Source organism: Lissotriton vulgaris, chromosome 2_1 (genome assembly GCF_964263255.1).
Source record: "Lissotriton vulgaris chromosome 2_1, aLisVul1.2, whole genome shotgun sequence".
NCBI classification, from domain to species: Eukaryota; Metazoa; Chordata; class Amphibia; order Caudata; family Salamandridae; genus Lissotriton; species Lissotriton vulgaris.
Window position 1 is genome coordinate 1,725,968,237 of NC_141687.1, and position 17,980 is coordinate 1,725,986,216.

At 44.2% G+C, this 17,980-nt stretch overlaps 1 protein-coding gene across 1 annotated transcript in view; it reads left to right on the forward strand.

The window, feature by feature from the left end:
- Window positions 1–17,980, forward strand: part of LOC147733193 (mucin-5AC-like) — a 245,804-nt gene that overhangs the window by 155,563 nt on the left and 72,261 nt on the right. Inside the window, exons 28-30 of the mRNA XM_086957733.1 lie at window positions 1,176–1,219; window positions 1,430–1,600; window positions 2,038–5,114. Coding sequence (XP_086813859.1) covers window positions 1,176–1,219; window positions 1,430–1,600; window positions 2,038–5,114 — 3,292 coding nt within the window. The remainder of the gene's footprint in view (window positions 1–1,175; window positions 1,220–1,429; window positions 1,601–2,037; window positions 5,115–17,980) is intronic.

Below are 17,980 nucleotides of genomic sequence, written 5' to 3' on the forward strand. Positions count from 1 at the left end.
TGCCAGGCAAATCAGAGGTCTGGGCCGATAGAGCCTTGACATCGGTCTGCCCTTGCACTGCACCACCTGCAGCTGCAGTAAAGGGGCTCTGAGCTACAGCCCAGGGCCTCCAGTGAGTGTGTGTGGCACAGCCCTCGGACCTCATAGCCCCATACCATCCCATTGCCTTGATATGAAGACATGCTGTGGTAGCAAGGACATCTTAAGGATTTTGCGGGCCCTGGGCCAATTGTATTTTGGGGGCCCCCTTTTCAGAACAGCTTTGAAATTATGATCCAATTCCATCCATTTCTTTGACAGTGCTCAGACACAATGGTGCACATTCTAAATGTGTTTACCTCTAATATTAAATAATGGTGACACGTTTTCAATATTGTAACACAGCAGCAGCTAACTAATATTAGTGCAAAGAATCTATGTGACCCCCTCCCATGTCTCATATATTTTTTGATCTAAAATAAACATTTGTGATGGATGCTGCATGAAACATAAACACATTTTACTGCAAAATGTCAGTAATGTATTCTCACAAATCACACACATTAAAAACACATTTAAGCAAAACGGTATTTTAAATCATCTGTTTAAAATTATTCAAGGTCATCGGGGCAAGATCTATGCAGAACAGAGCTGGCTCTATCAGGGGGCCCGCTGAAAGGCTGTGGCCATGGGACATAGCCCACTTTGCCCATGCCTTAAATCGTCTCTGTGTGGTGGGGAAAACCGCACCTTTCCACAAGGACTCCTTGTCGATACTGGGCGCACTGCATCTTTTGGGAAAAATCAGGCCCATAATTAGAACTGCCAGCCAAAGGCTTTTCAAAGCTACTAACCCTTTTCAGTACAGTCATGCCAGAACAAGCCTTCTGTTAGTTTCCTACCTCTCCTGGGCGCCGCTTGTGTTAACCTTTTCACTGCTTAAATTATTTTTTTCCCTTCATCCATTATTCTCAGGTGATGGTATCCTCACCTAGGAAAAAGTGCAGTAAGTGTACAGTTTATGATGTCAAGATTGAGCACGACGAGTCTCTTCAGAATGGGGCCATCTGACTGGATGTTCTGGCCACAGGACAGCTTCTTTTCTGTATTTGTTTTACGAAAGGCAAACTCTGAGTTTCTTGATACTGGGATTTACAAGGAATGGTAGATTAACGCTTGTGTTTGTTTTCTTTCAGCAACTGTACAATGAAAGGAATAATGTGTGCATATGATATTCGAGGTAGGTGGTCAAATGTGTAGGTGTTCTATCCGTGCCATCGTGGGCACTGACCCCTCTTCCCTCTTTCCAAGTGACCTGTTATTATTGAGTTCATGGTGTGACCTTAAATGACAGAATAAGTTAGAATCCGTTAGAGTAATTGGCATTTCATGATTCTAAATGCTGTCTGCTGGCAGTAAGCATCCTGATTGTTGCCTTTGCTCTTTGCAGCCTGCTTCTGTGTATACGACGGAAAGGTGTATAAATACAACGAAGTGATCTACACTACAACAGGCTTGGATGGCAAGTGCATAAACAAGACCTGCGGAGCCGATGGCCACATAGTGGACGTGGCCTACTTGTGCCTGACAACAGCAATGACCACAGCAAGCACACAAACAGGTAACCGTATCCATCTCTTTCATCCTAGAGGCAGCGGTGTGCCTTCTGTGCAGAGGTGTTAAGCCACACAGACAGCAGAGAACAAGCATTGGCACAGCCAATAGGTCTCGCCTTTGGGACCTTATAAGTGTTTAGCCATGCAACAGTTAATGTTATTGCACCAAGGATATTGTGCTGGATAACTTAACACTTATAAAGTCCCAAAGGCAAGACCTATTGGCTATGCCAATGCTTGATTCTCATTGGTGAAACATTGCTATTTGTCCCTCCTTTGGGTGTGTTGTTTCCTCCCATGAACTATTATAGGCCCACCTACTCTTTTGTTTGTGTATGGCTTTTTCGGCGCTCTATTGCAGCTATCAAAGACACATTTAATTTACTACAGAATGTCATATTGTTTTGTAACTAATAATAATTTCCTCTTTTATCACCTACAGGATGTGTCTATGATGTATGTGAGTGGTCTCCCTGGTATGATGTCAGCTACCCGCAACCAGGTCCTACAGGTGGAGACTTTGAATCGTTTGCAAATATAAAGGCTAAAGGCTATGCTATTTGTGATGCTCCCAAACAAGTAAGATGCAGAGCCCAGAGCTTCCCGAATGTTCCTTTAAACCAACTGAGTCAAACATTAGTATGTAGTGAAACCATAGGCCTCATGTGCTACAACAAGGACCAATCTTCGGGACTATGTTATAATTATGAGATTGAAGTTTTGTGCTGTAAGAGTGTGCAAGGATGTACAAGCACAATAAGCACAACCACTAAACTAACATCATTTTCCACCACGCCAAAAACTAGCACTCGCTTGACATCGTCATCAACAACTACGACAATAAGCACCACAACAACTCCTACAACGACCACAACAACGCTAAAAACTAGCACTCGCTTGACATCATCATCAACAACTAAGGCAACAAGCACCAGAACAACTCCTAAAACGAGCACAACTTCTGCCTTCACAACACCATCAACCACAACCAAATACCCCACAACTACTGGCTGTGTCTATGAGGTGTGCGAGTGGTCTCCGTGGTATGATGTCAGCTACCCACAGCCAGGTCCTACAAATGGAGACTTTGAATCATTTGAAAATTTAAAGGCTAATGGATATGATGTATGTGATGCCCCCAAGGAAGTTAAGTGTAGAGCTCAAAGCTTCCCCACAGTACCAATAAGTGAACTTGGTCAATCGCTAGTCTGCAGTGAAACGTTAGGTCTAATGTGCTACAACAAGGATCAAGGATCAGGATTATGCTACAATTATGAGGTTGAGATTTTGTGCTGCAAGCTTGTGCAAGGATGTACAACTACTCCAACAACACCTAAAACTAGCACTCGCTTGACATCGTCATCAACAACTACGACAATAAGCACCACAACAACTCCTACAACGACCACAACAACGCTTAAAACTAGCACTCTCTTGACATCATCATCAACAACTAAGGCAACAAGCACCAGCACAATTCCTAAAACGAGCACAACTCCTGCCTTCAAAACACCATCAACCACAACCAAATTCCCCACAACTTCTGGCTGTGTCTATGAGGTTTGTGAGTGGTCTCCTTGGTATGATGTCAGCTACCCTGAACCAGGTCCTACAAGTGGAGACTTTGAATCATTCGCAAATATAAGGGCTAAAGGATATGATGTATGTGAAGCTCCCAAGGAAGTTAATTGTAGAGCTCAAAGCTTCCCCACAGTACCAATAAATGAACTTGGTCAATCACTAGTGTGCAGTGAAACTTTAGGTCTAATGTGCTACAACAAGGATCAAGGATCAGGATTATGCTACAATTATGAGGTTGAGATTTTGTGCTGCAAGCTTGTGCAAGGATGTACAACTACTACAACAACACCTAAAACTAGCACTCGCTTGACATCGTCATCAACAACTACGACAATAAGCACCACAACAACTCCTACAACGACCACAACAACGCTTAAAACTAGCACTCTCTTGACATCATCATCAACAACTAAGGCAACAAGCACCAGCACAATTCCTAAAACAAGCACAACTCCTGCCTTCACAACACCATCAACCACAACCAAATTCCCCACAACTTCTGGCTGTGTCTATGAGGTTTGTGAGTGGTCTCCTTGGTATGATGTCAGCTACCCTGAACCAGGTCCTACAAGTGGAGACTTTGAATCATTCGCAAATATAAGGGCTAAAGGATATGATGTATGTGAAGCTCCCAAGGAAGTTAATTGTAGAGCTCAAAGCTTCCCCACAGTACCAATAAATGAACTTGGTCAATCACTAGTGTGCAGTGAAACTTTAGGTCTAATGTGCTACAACAAGGATCAAGGATCAGGATTATGCTACAATTATGAGGTTGAGATTTTGTGCTGCAAGCTTGTGCAAGGATGTACAACTACTACAACAACACCTAAAACTAGCACTCGCTTGACATCGTCATCAACAACTACGACAATAAGCACCACAACAACTCCTACAACGAGCACAACAACGCCAACAACTAGCACTATCTTGACATCATCATCAACAACTGAGGCAACAAGCACCAGAACAACTCCTAAAACAAGCACAACAACACCAAAAACCAGCACTCGGATTACCTCAACCTCAACAACTACTGCAACAAGCACCAGAACAACTCCTAAAACAAGCACAGCAACACCAAAAACTAGCACTCGCTTGACATCATCATCAACAACTAAGGCAACAAGCACCAGAACAACTCCTACAACGAGCACAACAACGCCAAAAACTAGCACTATCTTGACATCATCATCAACAACTGAGGCAACAAGCACCAGAACAACTCCTAAAACAAGCACAACAACACCAAAAACCAGCACTCGGATTACCTCAACCTCAACAACTACTGCAACAAGCACCAGAACAACTCCTAAAACAAGCACAGCAACACCAAAAACTAGCACTCGCTTGACATCATCATCAACAACTAAGGCAACAAGCACCAGAACAACTCCTACAACGAGCACAACAACGCCAAAAACTAGCACTATCTTGACATCATCATCAACAACTGAGGCAACAAGCACCAGAACAACTCCTAAAACAAGCACAACAACACCAAAAACCAGCACTCGGATTACCTCAACCTCAACAACTACTGCAACAAGCACCAGAACAACTCCTAAAACAAGCACAGCAACACCAAAAACTAGCACTCGCTTGACATCATCATCAACAACTAAGGCAACAAGCACCAGAACAACTCCTACAACGAGCACAACAACGCCAAAAACTAGCACTATCTTGACATCATCATCAACAACTGAGGCAACAAGCACCAGAACAACTCCTAAAACAAGCACAACAACACCAAAAACCAGCACTCGGATTACCTCAACCTCAACAACTACTGCAACAAGCACCAGAACAACTCCTAAAACAAGCACGGCAACACCAAAAACTAGCACTCGCCTGACATCATCATCAACAACTAGGTCAAAGATCACAACCACGCGTAGAACCAGCATAACTGCAGAAACAAAGAAATCTCCAACAGAGGTAAGTTGAACTTACTTTTTTTGGATTAGTACTGTAGACCTTGAAGAATAATATGTATATTACAGAAGTATTGAGTGAGTAAAATGCCATAGCAAAAATAAATCAACATTTTCACTTCTGAGGGACAAGAAGATCTGCAGTAAAAAAGACGTCTTTACCAATCACCTTTGGAGAATACTAGGGAGAGATTAAATGCTGTCACACAATATCTCAGAAAAGGTAGTATTAGAAAAATGAAGTTGCCAAAACTGACCTTTGAACACAGATGAATGCCAAGAACACCAGAAAATGCCAAGTGGAAAGCCTCATAAGCAGGGGATTCCTTTGCCTTTTCCTGGGATTGGGCACATTTTTAATTCTATATCTACAGGTGACCACTTGCCCAGTAGAAAATACAGAACAGGATTACCCCAATGTGCATCTTTATTTGCCTCAGAATTGGCCCCTCCTCTGAACTCATCATACAGCCCTTTCCCTCCATCTGTCCTGCTTTCCTCTTACCCTGCAAATAGTGTTTTCTGGAAGGAGCATGCTGCCCTTCACCCCTCCTATCATTGTCAATGGCAATCTACAAACAGCAAACACAATTATGCTTCATAAGTGTTCAAAGGCGCTCTTGATTAGTCACTGGGAGCTTGATTTGCCATCATGGACCTGACTCAGTAATACTCGGTGTCCTAAGGACCTTCGTATGACTAAGGATGAGAGGAAATTGACTTCTTTTGGGTGACCTCTCACTACATTTGACACAATAAACCATTTTAATTTGGTAGGCTGACTTCCTGTGGTGAGAAGTTTGGACCTTGCCTGATAAGAGAATTAGGGCCTTCTGGGCTAAGCAGAATCAGGTGGTAGCTACCCTGTCCCTATTTCCTTTCTTCTGTGGTGTCAGTATTGTGTGGTGTCGATGAGGGATCCACTAGCCCCCTGTTTCTTTCAATATACATACATTCTAACACTTTGAGAGTTACAAATTCCCTGTGCTGAAGATATTTAACTCCTCCTTATTTGTGACTATTTAATCCACAAATTCCATTTTTTGCACGCAAGAATGCCTAACAGATGTCCAAAGCTGGATGCCCTCCAGTTTTTCTAAAGTTGAATGGGGATAAAATGAAGGTCCTGGTCAATGGGTAGGACTCTGCCTGCTGTGCATCTACGCTTTGGCTCAGATCAATTCCCACTACCTTCCTGAAAAGTTAAGGACCTTGCTTTTGCAATCAACAAAGATGTGTCAGGCATAGGAGGTGCTGTCCTCTTGCTTCCTTCAACTTATCTTGTGAAATTATTCATTTAATCCTAACTCAGTCTCATGCCACGGCCATTGAAAACAGTGTCCTGTCAAGCATGGAAAAGGGCTAAGTGCCCTTTATTTAAATCTTGCAGAATTTACAATAATGAAAATGCAGCAGATACACATTCTGTTCTAGTCTACATTGTTGATTCAATGATGTCCTTTTTGCCAGTCTACACAGTCATATATCTATACACAATGCAATGGGTGCAGTTCATAAGCATGGTGCAATGACTCTCTGGAGACTCTCCAGGAGCTATGGAGTTCAGCATACTAAAAATTCAAAGAGCAACGGACGAGGGGAACATGAAAGCACAGTTCTATACTGCCCTTTAGAACATGTGTACTACAGATTATGCAGACCCGTAGAAACAGGTAGAAATAGCAAGGTCAGCCTTTTGTTACTGAAACCTTTGAGAGTGACCAACTTATGTAAACAAGATTTAGCCCCTTTTTGATCTCAAATCTACTACAAAGCATTGATATATTTATTCTCAAGGACACAGTGGCCACCCTACACCTATAAAGCTTGGTGTAGCAGTCGTTCCTTCATTAGGGCGTATGAAAATCGCTCTGCCTGCTCGACTCTCCTCTGCCCCAAATGAGGAATACATTCATTAACATTATTAAAATGCTCTCAATCTCATTTCATGGATGTGCTTGCTATGGGAGAGTATGAAGGTGGGGCAGAGGTGATTACTGCTGATTGGCAGCAGCAGGAATGACACGACGAGTTGTCTTGCGAGGGGCAGCCCCTTCTGCAGCACCAATCCAGAAGATGCTTAGCAGCCGCGGGATTGAAGACACAAGTCCACAGTTTGCAAAAGAAGCACTTAGTTCGCATGTTCCATCTAATCCTGATGCTTCTCTCATGCTGAAAACAGCATGAGAGCAGCCACAGGACTGGTTAGAGGTTTGTGTTGGGCAGGGTCCTGGAGCGAACCGACATCGCTCCAAGAGGGGGCTGCAAACTCTGCTCATTTGACACTGGTTACATTTATTTTGATACCTTTGTTGGTTTTCTTCACCTCAGAGGGGATTAGGACAAGGGTTCTCTGCTTGCCAGACCTCATTTTATATTTATATTAAAACCTAGCCGCATGGAGCTTTTAAAGTCCTGGAGTCATTCGTAATTGAATCTGGTCACGTTATTCTTAAGCTGGGCGGGCGCTTTTCGCCACATGAGAACATTTTGCTGATGCAATGAGCGTTTTATATTTCTTTGTTTCGGTGCTGGCCAGGCGCCCTTCTGGGTATCCATGCCATATCGCCGTATGTTCTAAACCTGCAGGCCACAAGCCTCACTGAAGCTGTAACCACACCTTGGGACTTTCACAGCATGCTTGTTGCCAGGGCACAAGTCCTAAAACAAGCATTTGCAATGCAATAGGTCTCGCATTCGTAACAATTAGAGCTATTGGCATTGTAAATGTCAATGTGTTTTGGTTTGAAGTGTAGTGGGTATATGTCGTGTGGAGTGGATTTATTTGGTTTGCACTGGAATTATTAGATGTAGAATTGTGTGGTGTGGAGAGTATTTGTGTAGTGGAGTTATGTGGCATGGTGAACAGATGGGATGAGAGCTACATATAATAGATAGAAAAAAAGTTAGAGAGGGATAGGCATTTTGTGCAGGAAGTGGTGAATGAACTCCTGACAGATGAGCAGAAAGTGTGAGAGAAAGAAGGGGAGAGCAGGTTACAGACTTATAAAGAGGGAGCAGCTGTGTGCACAGAAGACACAATAAGAAGAGGAGAATAGCATGTGTTTGAGGGTTGGAAACTTTGAAAAGGTAAAGGAAATACACTGTGCTTGAAGACCTGAAGTTAACCGTATGAGAGAGTGTTATTGTTTGTCGTGGATTTGTGTGGGTTGGAGTGGGTGTATGTAGGGGGATTATGTGGCATGGTGTGCAGTGGAATTATGTGCATAGTAATTATGTGGTTTTGATTGTAGTTGAACTATATGGAGTGGGGTTTTGTTTTCTGGACTGTAAAAATGTGGAATGGTATTTTGTGTTGAGCAGTGGTATGTTGTGGAATTTAATTATGTGATGTTTAATTGTGTATGGTGTACTTTGTAGTGTGGATTGGATGTATGTGGTGTGTTGGATAAATGTGCTGTTGAGTTGCATTATGTGATTTTTTGCCGACTTATGTGGTGTGGAATGGAAATATGTGGAGTGGAATTGTGTTGCCTGGAACTGTGGCGTTCAGTGTAATTATGCTTATTGGAATTATGTGCCATGTTATGGAGTGTTTTTATATGGATTGTTGCTACCTGGCAGTTGTCAGTGTCCTAGAGTGGAGTGGGGGAAGTAGAGCGTCATAGATAGAATTTGTTGGAGTAGAAAGTCAAGAGTGGAGAAGGAGGGAGTAGAGTGTTGTAGAGATGAATAGAGATTGGCAGAGTTCAGTGGCAGAGAGTGTTGTAAAGTGCAGCGTCAGAGTGAAATGTCAAAGTGGCGTGGAGTGGGTTGGATTGGATTGAAGTAGTAGGTGGATTGGAGGCAGACTAAGTTCTGATACTGTCTTGTTACATATTAAGCATGAATATAAAAAAGTACATTCACTGTTCTATTTAAACTATAGCAGAACTTACAGTAATGCTCCACTAAACCAATAGTAGCAGTGCTTATTTGTTTTCAAACTGTCTCTTTATAGAATGGCATTGCCAGCTGAGAAGAACTGCAGCTGCCATACTGAAAGTGCAGCGATCCTATTGAGAAATGCAGCTTAGGCCATTAAATACACAATAGCCATGCTGACAAAAGCTCTTACAGACATATTTAAAACACAACACTGTGTAAAAGTGCCCTATTATCCCAAGTAAAATACGAATGCCTAACTATGAAGTGGAACTACTGCTTACTAGGCAACTCGCAGTTCTGCTGAGATGAGCTAGTTCTGTCTGATATAAAGAGTGGCGGCCCTGCTTCAGTGTGCCCTACTAGTAATTTGTGCCTATTCTCGTGACTCATGATTTGATTATGCAGGTGGCAAATATAATTAAATGCACTGTACAGAAAGACAGAGTTTAGGATTTCACCACGCCACATAACATACAATAAGGTAGTTATTGGACTACTGCACTGTTTAACAGTATTGCATTAATAAGTCAGAATGTGGCGCTTACGCATTGCAAACTGTCCTTAAAAATACTAGCAAATGTATTTCCGGAGCTAGTAGATGCCCCTTCAATTTACTGTTATATAAAGTTAGGGGCTTATTTACAAGCCCCGTGTGCCACCCGTACGTCACATTTTCCCATGTCACCTGAGGCGCAAGTGGCTTGTAAATAAGCCCTTTTAAGATTTACAACTCTGTCACATAATTAGGATGAAAGCAGTTTACCTTGCTGGTCTTCTTATGAAAGAAGGTGAGCTTTGGAAGGGGGCTGAAGCAAACTATAATATAACTGAAACTGTTGATCTTGTCTGATTCTGAACAGGTTCTAGGCTATTAGTCCCAAAGTCCAGTGATATATGGCATTTTTTTATGGTTTAGCTTGTCGTAAACTATAGCTACAAAAGTAACCCCTGTAATGAATGTATCCCAGTTTTAACTGAGGGCATAATTCATTGAAAGGGTTACATGAATTTGCTGGCAGAGCGGGTGCAGGCGGCAGCAGCAGGCGTGGGTGCAGCTGAAGGGCGGCGTAGCTCAGTGCCCCCCTCCACTCCACCCCTCCCAAAAGCATAGCAACGAAGCGACACAAACAAGGCGCTGTAAAGAAAGCCTGGCACCTTGCTTCGCTGTAAACCAGCTGTTCGAAAGACAGCAACACATATTAGGGGTCATGCACGGCCACACAGCAGAGAAACACAAAATAAACAATTTTTTAACATTGCAGAAAGGGGGGCGGGGGGAACTCCAAGTTGTGCATTGCAGCTTGCGCAGCTTTAAAAGGGCTGCTTCGACAGACAGTGCTTGTAGCAGTAAATCGGGTGGTGTCAGGGACAGGCAGCTGGTGAGAAGGGGACAAACAAAATCGGCAAGCAAAAAAGCAAGAGGGAGCACATTTAGATGAAGGAGACAGGAAACCTGGGGGCATATTATCAAGGGGGTTTATCTCCGCTTTTTTGGCTTTAAAAGCCAAGAAAGCGGAGATAAAATGATCTCCCTATTACCTAGCTGTCGCTAACACCAGTTAGCGACAGCTAGTAGGAGATAGCGACCAACTTGGGCCCCACTTTGCATGTCAGGGATATTTATCACTAATGACATGCAAAGTGGGCGTGCTAAGATGTTAGCGACTGGAAACAGTCGCTAACATTGCTATCTCCTCTTACCAACTTTTGGAGATATTCGCACTAAGCGGGAATATCTCCAAAAGCTAACACCTGCCCTGAGCAGTTCTTAGCCATGTTATCCAATGTGAGGTGGATAACATGGCTAAGAGCATTAGCTCGGTAATGCATGAATATCGCTGACTTTTCAGCGATATTCATCCATTGCGGCCATTTTTTATCGCATTTGTGATAAACCTTGGTAATACCAAGGTTTATCTGCGATAAAAATGGCACAGCTCAGCGGTAAATTTTTGTCTCTAACCAAGCAATAGCGATAATTATCGCTATTGCTTGGTAATATGCCCCCTATTTCCCGGAACAGCCGGAATGCCCTGCCCTGTTTTTTTTTATAGTTCAAAAAAAATTATTTAGTATATAGGGCACGGCATTCAAACAGCTCTAGTCCAGTTGCTCTATGACATGAAGTAGTAAAGTCTCGCAATTACAAACTGGCTTGTGCAGTCTTGGATAACACTTTCATGTCCGAGATACACTTGCAACACTCTCTTTCTCCTGTTGTGCAGTGATACTCTGAATAACAATGGGGCATATTACCAAGCAATAGCGATAATTATCGCTATTACTTGGTTAGAGACAAAAATTTACCGCTGAGCTGCGGCGATTTTTACCGCAAATAAACCTTGGTATTATTAAGGTTTAACGCAAATGCGATAAAAATCGCCGCAATGCATGAATATCGCTGAAAAGTCAGCGATATTCATGCATTATCAAGCTAATACTCTTAGCTATGTTATCCACCTCCCATTGGATAACATGGCTAAGAACTGCTCAGACCAGGTGTTAGCTTTTGGAGATATTCACGCTTAGCGCGAATATCTCCAAAAGTTGGTAATATGAGATAGCGATGTTAGCGACTGTTTTCAGTCGCTAACATCTTGGCACGCCCACTTTGCATGTCATTAGTGATAAATATCACTGAAATGCAAAGTGGGGCCCAAGATGGTCGCTATTTCCTACTAGCTGTCCCTAACTGGTGTTAGCGACAGCTAGGTAATAGGGAGATAATTTTATCTCCCCTTTCTTGGCTTTTAAAGCCAAAGAAGCGGAGATAAACCCCCTTGATAATATGCCCCAATCTTCTCTACCCATTTCAATATGTGGTCTTGCTCCCGGTGAAACTTCAAATGCTGCAGGTTGACTTGATAGTCGAAGCGCTTCTTCACTTCATGCTAAACTGTGAGTAGCCATTTCCGATAATTCGCTTTGAGTAGCATGACACCGTTTTTTCTGTTAGCATCAAAAAGGAAATGGCGCCCTTCAACCCGCCACTGTTCTTAGTTCTTGTCTGCAATTGCCTGTTCAAGGGCATACATTGCTGAATCTTTCACCTCTTGGACTTTAGCAACTATCTCCTCGTTTAATTTATCAGCAAAAGGTGCTACGCTATGTCCAAATTTCTTATTTCTATAAATGATGGCAATACCAACATGTCTCCAAGTCTCCGTAATGCCGCTGGCACCACCAGCCGATCTGACAGCTCTCCGTGTCCTTAGTGCCCCTGAGTATCCAGACAAGCTTGTGCCCTTCCCTGGTTTTCAAAATGTTTATAATTTCCATTTGAACTTACTGTGAGGCTCCTCACTCCTCCAAGGAACTAGAAGGAGGGAATGTCGCTAGAGGAACTTGTAGTGTCGATTTTGTTATTTTATGAGCTGCCTGAGCACTGCACACATGTGGTCAGTACGTGCAGTTTGTGGGGAGAGCGGTTTGTGTGCCGACTCCGTTTTGTGACCATGAAAGAAGTGGGACTGCCCTCTTGCAGCAGTCTGGTGATATCTTGCTGGCAGGACCACATGACAATGTGTCCGGGTGGGAATGAATCCTTGATGATAGTTCGTACTATATTGTTACCCACCCTGCACTTTCTCCCATACAGGTCAGTCTTTGGAGCAAGCCCCGCCTACTAAGTGACGATTTAAATTCGTCTTCTATGTGTTCCACCGAGCCTCGGCTTAGAAGTACGTGGTGTTTATTTTTTTAACATTAAAAGGTGCGGCGTCCATGCACATCAAACCTATGTGGATGGGTGCCCCTTAGTCTTCTACAAAGGTTTTTACAGTTTGTTTATTCTTTCACAACCGTTAAAAAAATAGTTTGTTTTCATTTTCTAAAACTAAAACTCATCCATACGTCAAGCATCAACTCAAAAATGTGTGTATGTCTCTCCTGAGAGGCACACGCTCGGCAGGGACTGAATAGCATACAAACCAAAAAAAACAAAAACTAAAATTAGCTACTCGATTGCAGCTCTTGTAAAAAGACAGACTCCAGAGCAAGAGGCAGGCACACGATCGACAGGGGCTGAAAGCAGTTCAACTTCATTAACATCACGCACTTCCCTACCGTCTTCTACACAGGTTTAGTTAATAGCTTTTTTCCGAAGCAAAAAATGAGAAGCTAGGTTAAATAAAGACAACGGAATAAATCTGGCAACCTCTCATTCAATGGCTCTAACAGCGATTCGTTGAAAACAGGGTTAACCTAAAAATATACTGTATAAAGCTGCGGCAACACAACAACAACAAAAACAGCTCCAGGAATAATACACCTTTTAAAACGTGCACCAGTGTCCACAGGAAAACACCCACAAAAGAGTTCCAAGGCAAACTCTTCATTCCTATTGCAGCATGTTTACTATAGTTAGGCGGTACTGCGTGGGCGTTCCTAAAGAATAGAGGCTGATCTACAAAGCGCATTAGCATGTCAAAACAAACGAATTCAATCGGAATCCAATTAAAAGTGAAGAGGTGGAGTAGGTGGAGTTTGACTAGATTTACAGAATACTTAAAGTCTCGGAGACAGCGCTTGTGCTGCCTAGCCAAGACCTAAAAAGAAGTGGGAGGACGCTGACGTCACAATAGGAAGTGACGTCACGAAAGGTGGCTTGCACCATCGGACTCATTGCCTCCCCTCGCTCACCCCTTATATACGATTGCATCAGAGAAGACAGCGCATGAGCAGCGTGCTGAATGAGCCTCCGATCTCGCCCATGAGAGGCCAAAGAGTGAATGTGTGGTTCCATTTGCTCCAGTTACTGAGCTCCTGTTAAAATAAGTGGGGGGACGCCGTCCACCCATGTGGTACCCCGACTCGAGCCCTGCAAGTTGCTGCTTTGCACCTGGCCCAGTCTGAAACTACCTTGAATGATGCCTCTCCTGCACCTTGCTAAGCCCACTAGATGCCTTCACAACTGATGATCGAAGCAGCAGGCGGAAATGCTGGTTCAGCACGTTCATACTCAAACAGGCCCCCAGCAGTATGCCCAGCCGCCAGTAGGAGTCTCAGCAGGGACCCGGGCAGCCCAGTGTGCCAAGTCTGAAGGGGGCAGCCCCCACCACAATGCATGAAACGCCTGCCTCACAAGGCACACGCCTGCCTCACGAGGCATAACATTCACTTAAACCACCTACATCATAAGGTACAACAAGCATTTACAATGCAACGGTCTCACCTTTGCAAAAGTTAGAGCCATTGGCATTGTGAATGACAACATTTTTATTTATGTGTTGGTTTTGAAAACAGATAAATAAATGGCATTGTCATTTACAATGCCAATAGCTTAATCTCTCACAAATGCGAGACCTATTGCAGTTGCACCCACACATACAGAGAGCCACACACACACAGAGACACACACATACACACACACAGAGCCACACAGAGAGCCACACACACACAGCCACACAGAGCCACACACACAGCCACACAGAGCCGCACACACACACACACAGAGCCACACAGAGAGCCACACATACAGAGCCACACAGAGCCACACACACACACACACAGAGCCACACACACAGTGCCACACAGAGAGCCACACACACACAGCCACACGGAGCCAGAAATACACAGAACCTTGCAGCCCCCGCAGTACAGAGCTGGGGCCTCTTTGTATTTAGCTAGTAGTTTAGCCACCTACAAGACCCCTCACAGATCGCAGCCACACAGGTCAAGCTGGAATTGAAGTCTTACAGTACAACGCGAAAAGACACTACAAGTCCCAGAATGCAACGAGCTCATGGCCCAACAGCTAGGACCAAACAAAGGAGTTGCCGAACGAGAGATACCTTGATAGTACAGAGACTTGCACTTGTGCACAGACAGGAAAGTGTGCAGACCGGGCACTGGGGGGAGGGGGCGGGGGCAGGCAATCGTTTCAACAGTTTAGATAGATATTCTATAACGTTGAATGAGGGCTGCTAATACCGGAAACAATAACTATGCATGTGCATACAATTACAGCCATGGGAAACACTGTGCGGTCAGGTAGGGTGGGGCTACCCAAATCACTACCAGAACAGAATGCGTTACTTACTGTTTGGCTGCAGCCGGTCATAAAAGCCTTCAGGGGGCAGCGCAGTGTTATGTTTGTGCTTGAGAGGCCAGCAATAAAGTTGTGGGTGAGTAAGATTTCGATAAAGCACAACATGTATTCAAAGGGCCACCATAATAAGACCCAATCGCAAATGAAACAGCTATTGATGGGAAAAAAGGCCCACATGCATCAAGCACTTTTCCATTCGCAAACGGTGCGATTCCTTAAAATCGGCCGTTTGCGAATGCAAAAGTGCTTTTTGGGATGCATGAAGCAATTTTAGAATTTGCAACATTGTTGCGAGTTCTAAAATTGCGGGTGCTTTTAAGAAGTCGCAGATGTGCGACTTCTTAAAAGCAATGCATCATCACTTTTGACAAGTGAAAATTCGCACTTAGGGTTCCAAATTTACAGAGTGGTTGAACCACTCGGTAAATTTGGAAAAAGTGTTTAAAATGCTTAAAATGTTATTTTTTCAACATTCATGTTACGGACACACATGTCCTTAGGACATGTGTGTGTGCAACATGATGCGAAAAATACATTTCAGGGGTGCATGGGGGGGTCCTTTGGACCCCCCCTGCACCCATGAAATTTTCTAAGTGCCACTCGCAATTTGCATTGACTCCTATGGGCCTTTTGGCCCATAGGAATTAATGGAAATTGCGAAAATTAACTTAAGAATTCGGTATTTCTTTGGGATTCGGTAAAAAATGCGATTTTTACCGAATCACAAAGAAATACCGAAAAAAATGATGCATAGCATTTTGCATTTCCTAAATAGCGATTCCTTAATTTTCGCTATTTAGGAAATGCAAAATCCTACAATGATGCATGTGCCCCACAGTCTGTTCTTGCTAAGATGCTGAAACACCGAAGCTGTAAAGATAGCATGGGTTAAGAAAACTATAGAAGTCATAGACCCGTACATGAATTTAAAAAATTGAAAATAACGTGTCTTGTGGCTTACCTCGATATCTGTGAAGATATAAGTTTATAACGACATCTTCAATTGGAATGAACGATAATCTGCAAGTGAACATGATCAACTAGTGAGCTCACAGGAAAAATACAACACAAGGTAATCTGTGAACGTTTTTGACCTCTGGTACGTATTTCACTGTGTTGCTATGGTTAATCCCCGCACGCGCACTGCAGGTTTTGAAATCATGACTAAGCATGCAGTGACTGAAACACCCAGCCTCATCATGTCACAGAACAGAAGCCATTCTAGCCGCCTGACAGAATAGCGAGAGGGAGGAATGACGGCGTTCATGCATCAGGCGGAGCGTGCAGGAGGGGGGAGAGCAGTCGGGGATTATCGGAGCTCGTTCTTCGACGCTTCCAAACAGCGACGGAGACTCCGCGCCGCGGTGTGACGTGGTTCTGACTAGAACAGCTCCCGGTCTCCATGGACCGGCGGCGGGCCCTGCAGCTTCCCCAGAGCTGGGCGCCCGTCCGACCCCATGCCTGGCGAGAGAGCCGCACAGCCCAGTAACCATGGCAACTGCCGTCACTGTGGACCGGCCTCGTGCCGGGCCGCTGACGTGTTTAAATGGCAGCAGCCACTATGTAGGAGAGCCCGGCACTATGAAGAGTGAGGCGGGGGGCTGCAGCGTCGGCGAAGACGACAACAAATTTGGTACCTTCGTGGCGGCGGGGTCTGTCAGAGACCGGAACAGACCGGGGAAGCTGGCAGCCTGAGCCGGAAAGGGTCCATTGAACAGCATCCCCTCTCCCACAGGTGAGTAATGCTACGTAGAGGGAGCAAAATACAGAGTCTAAATGTTCTGAAAGGTAAAGTGGTGCATGTAATGAATTACAGGTAAAGAAGTGGAAACAAGATCAAAACCAAGCGCCGTCCTTTGCAGACTGGGGGGCATGTTTTTCTTTCTCTCCTCTTCTCCATTGGCTGGAATTTAAACAATAGCCGTGTTTTTGACTTGTTGTTTACATTCCAACCAATGCAAAGAGAAGAGAAAGAAATGAAAAAAACACGCCCCTCAATCCGAAAAGTACGGGGCTTACAGCGAAAAGAGAACGTCACAGAGACCTCTTCTCCAATGGCTGGCTGCCGTTTAGGAGGCCAGCCAAAGGAGAAGAGGGGTGGGGTTTACCCTCGCTACTCTGAGACATTAAGTCTCGCTAGCGAGACTGCGCATATGCGCAGCATGCGCCAGTCTCGACCTAAAAAGCACTGTAGCGCCTTACTCAAAATGCACAGAACATGCAGGAGACCCCCACAACTACACATAGTGATTCTCAATGTACTTCCACGCAATGCAAAATGCAACATTGACCACCATAACACACCGCAAAATACAGCTTGGACAACATGCAAACATGCTCCATAATGCAAAATAAACATAAATGCTGTGCTATGGTCAGAGCTCCCGATTATAGAACTAGGGAGCCAGGTTCGAGTGTCGGCATCGGCTCAACATCGTGATTCTGGGCAAATCCCTTAATATCTCCGTGCCTATAAAAACTGAATGTGCCTATGTGTAATGTAACTGATGCTCATATAAAGCGTTAGGGTCGAGTCTGCCCTATGTGAAACTGCACATAAAACAGGTTCTGCTGAGCAGACCACGTGCGGCTTACAAAGGATCACACTTGTAGTCAAGTGTAGATTAGAACATAAAGGAACCCCTGTAAAGCATGCTCATGTGAGCTGCTTGATAAGAGCCCCTTCCGGACCAAGTAGTTGATGCCGAATTCGCTCCTCTGCCTCACTCCCATCACCCCACCCCTCATACACACCCCTCCCCCACATGCTTTCCCATCTTCATCAGCGTGCTCTGGTGATGCAGAGAGCAGACAACAGAGATCCACTGTCGCTGCAGTCTCGGCTGCGGACAAAGACACATTCTTAAGCATGTTCTGAACAACATTAACAACACCAAACCTGCGCTCTATTTGGCTGTGTTATGTTTTAAACT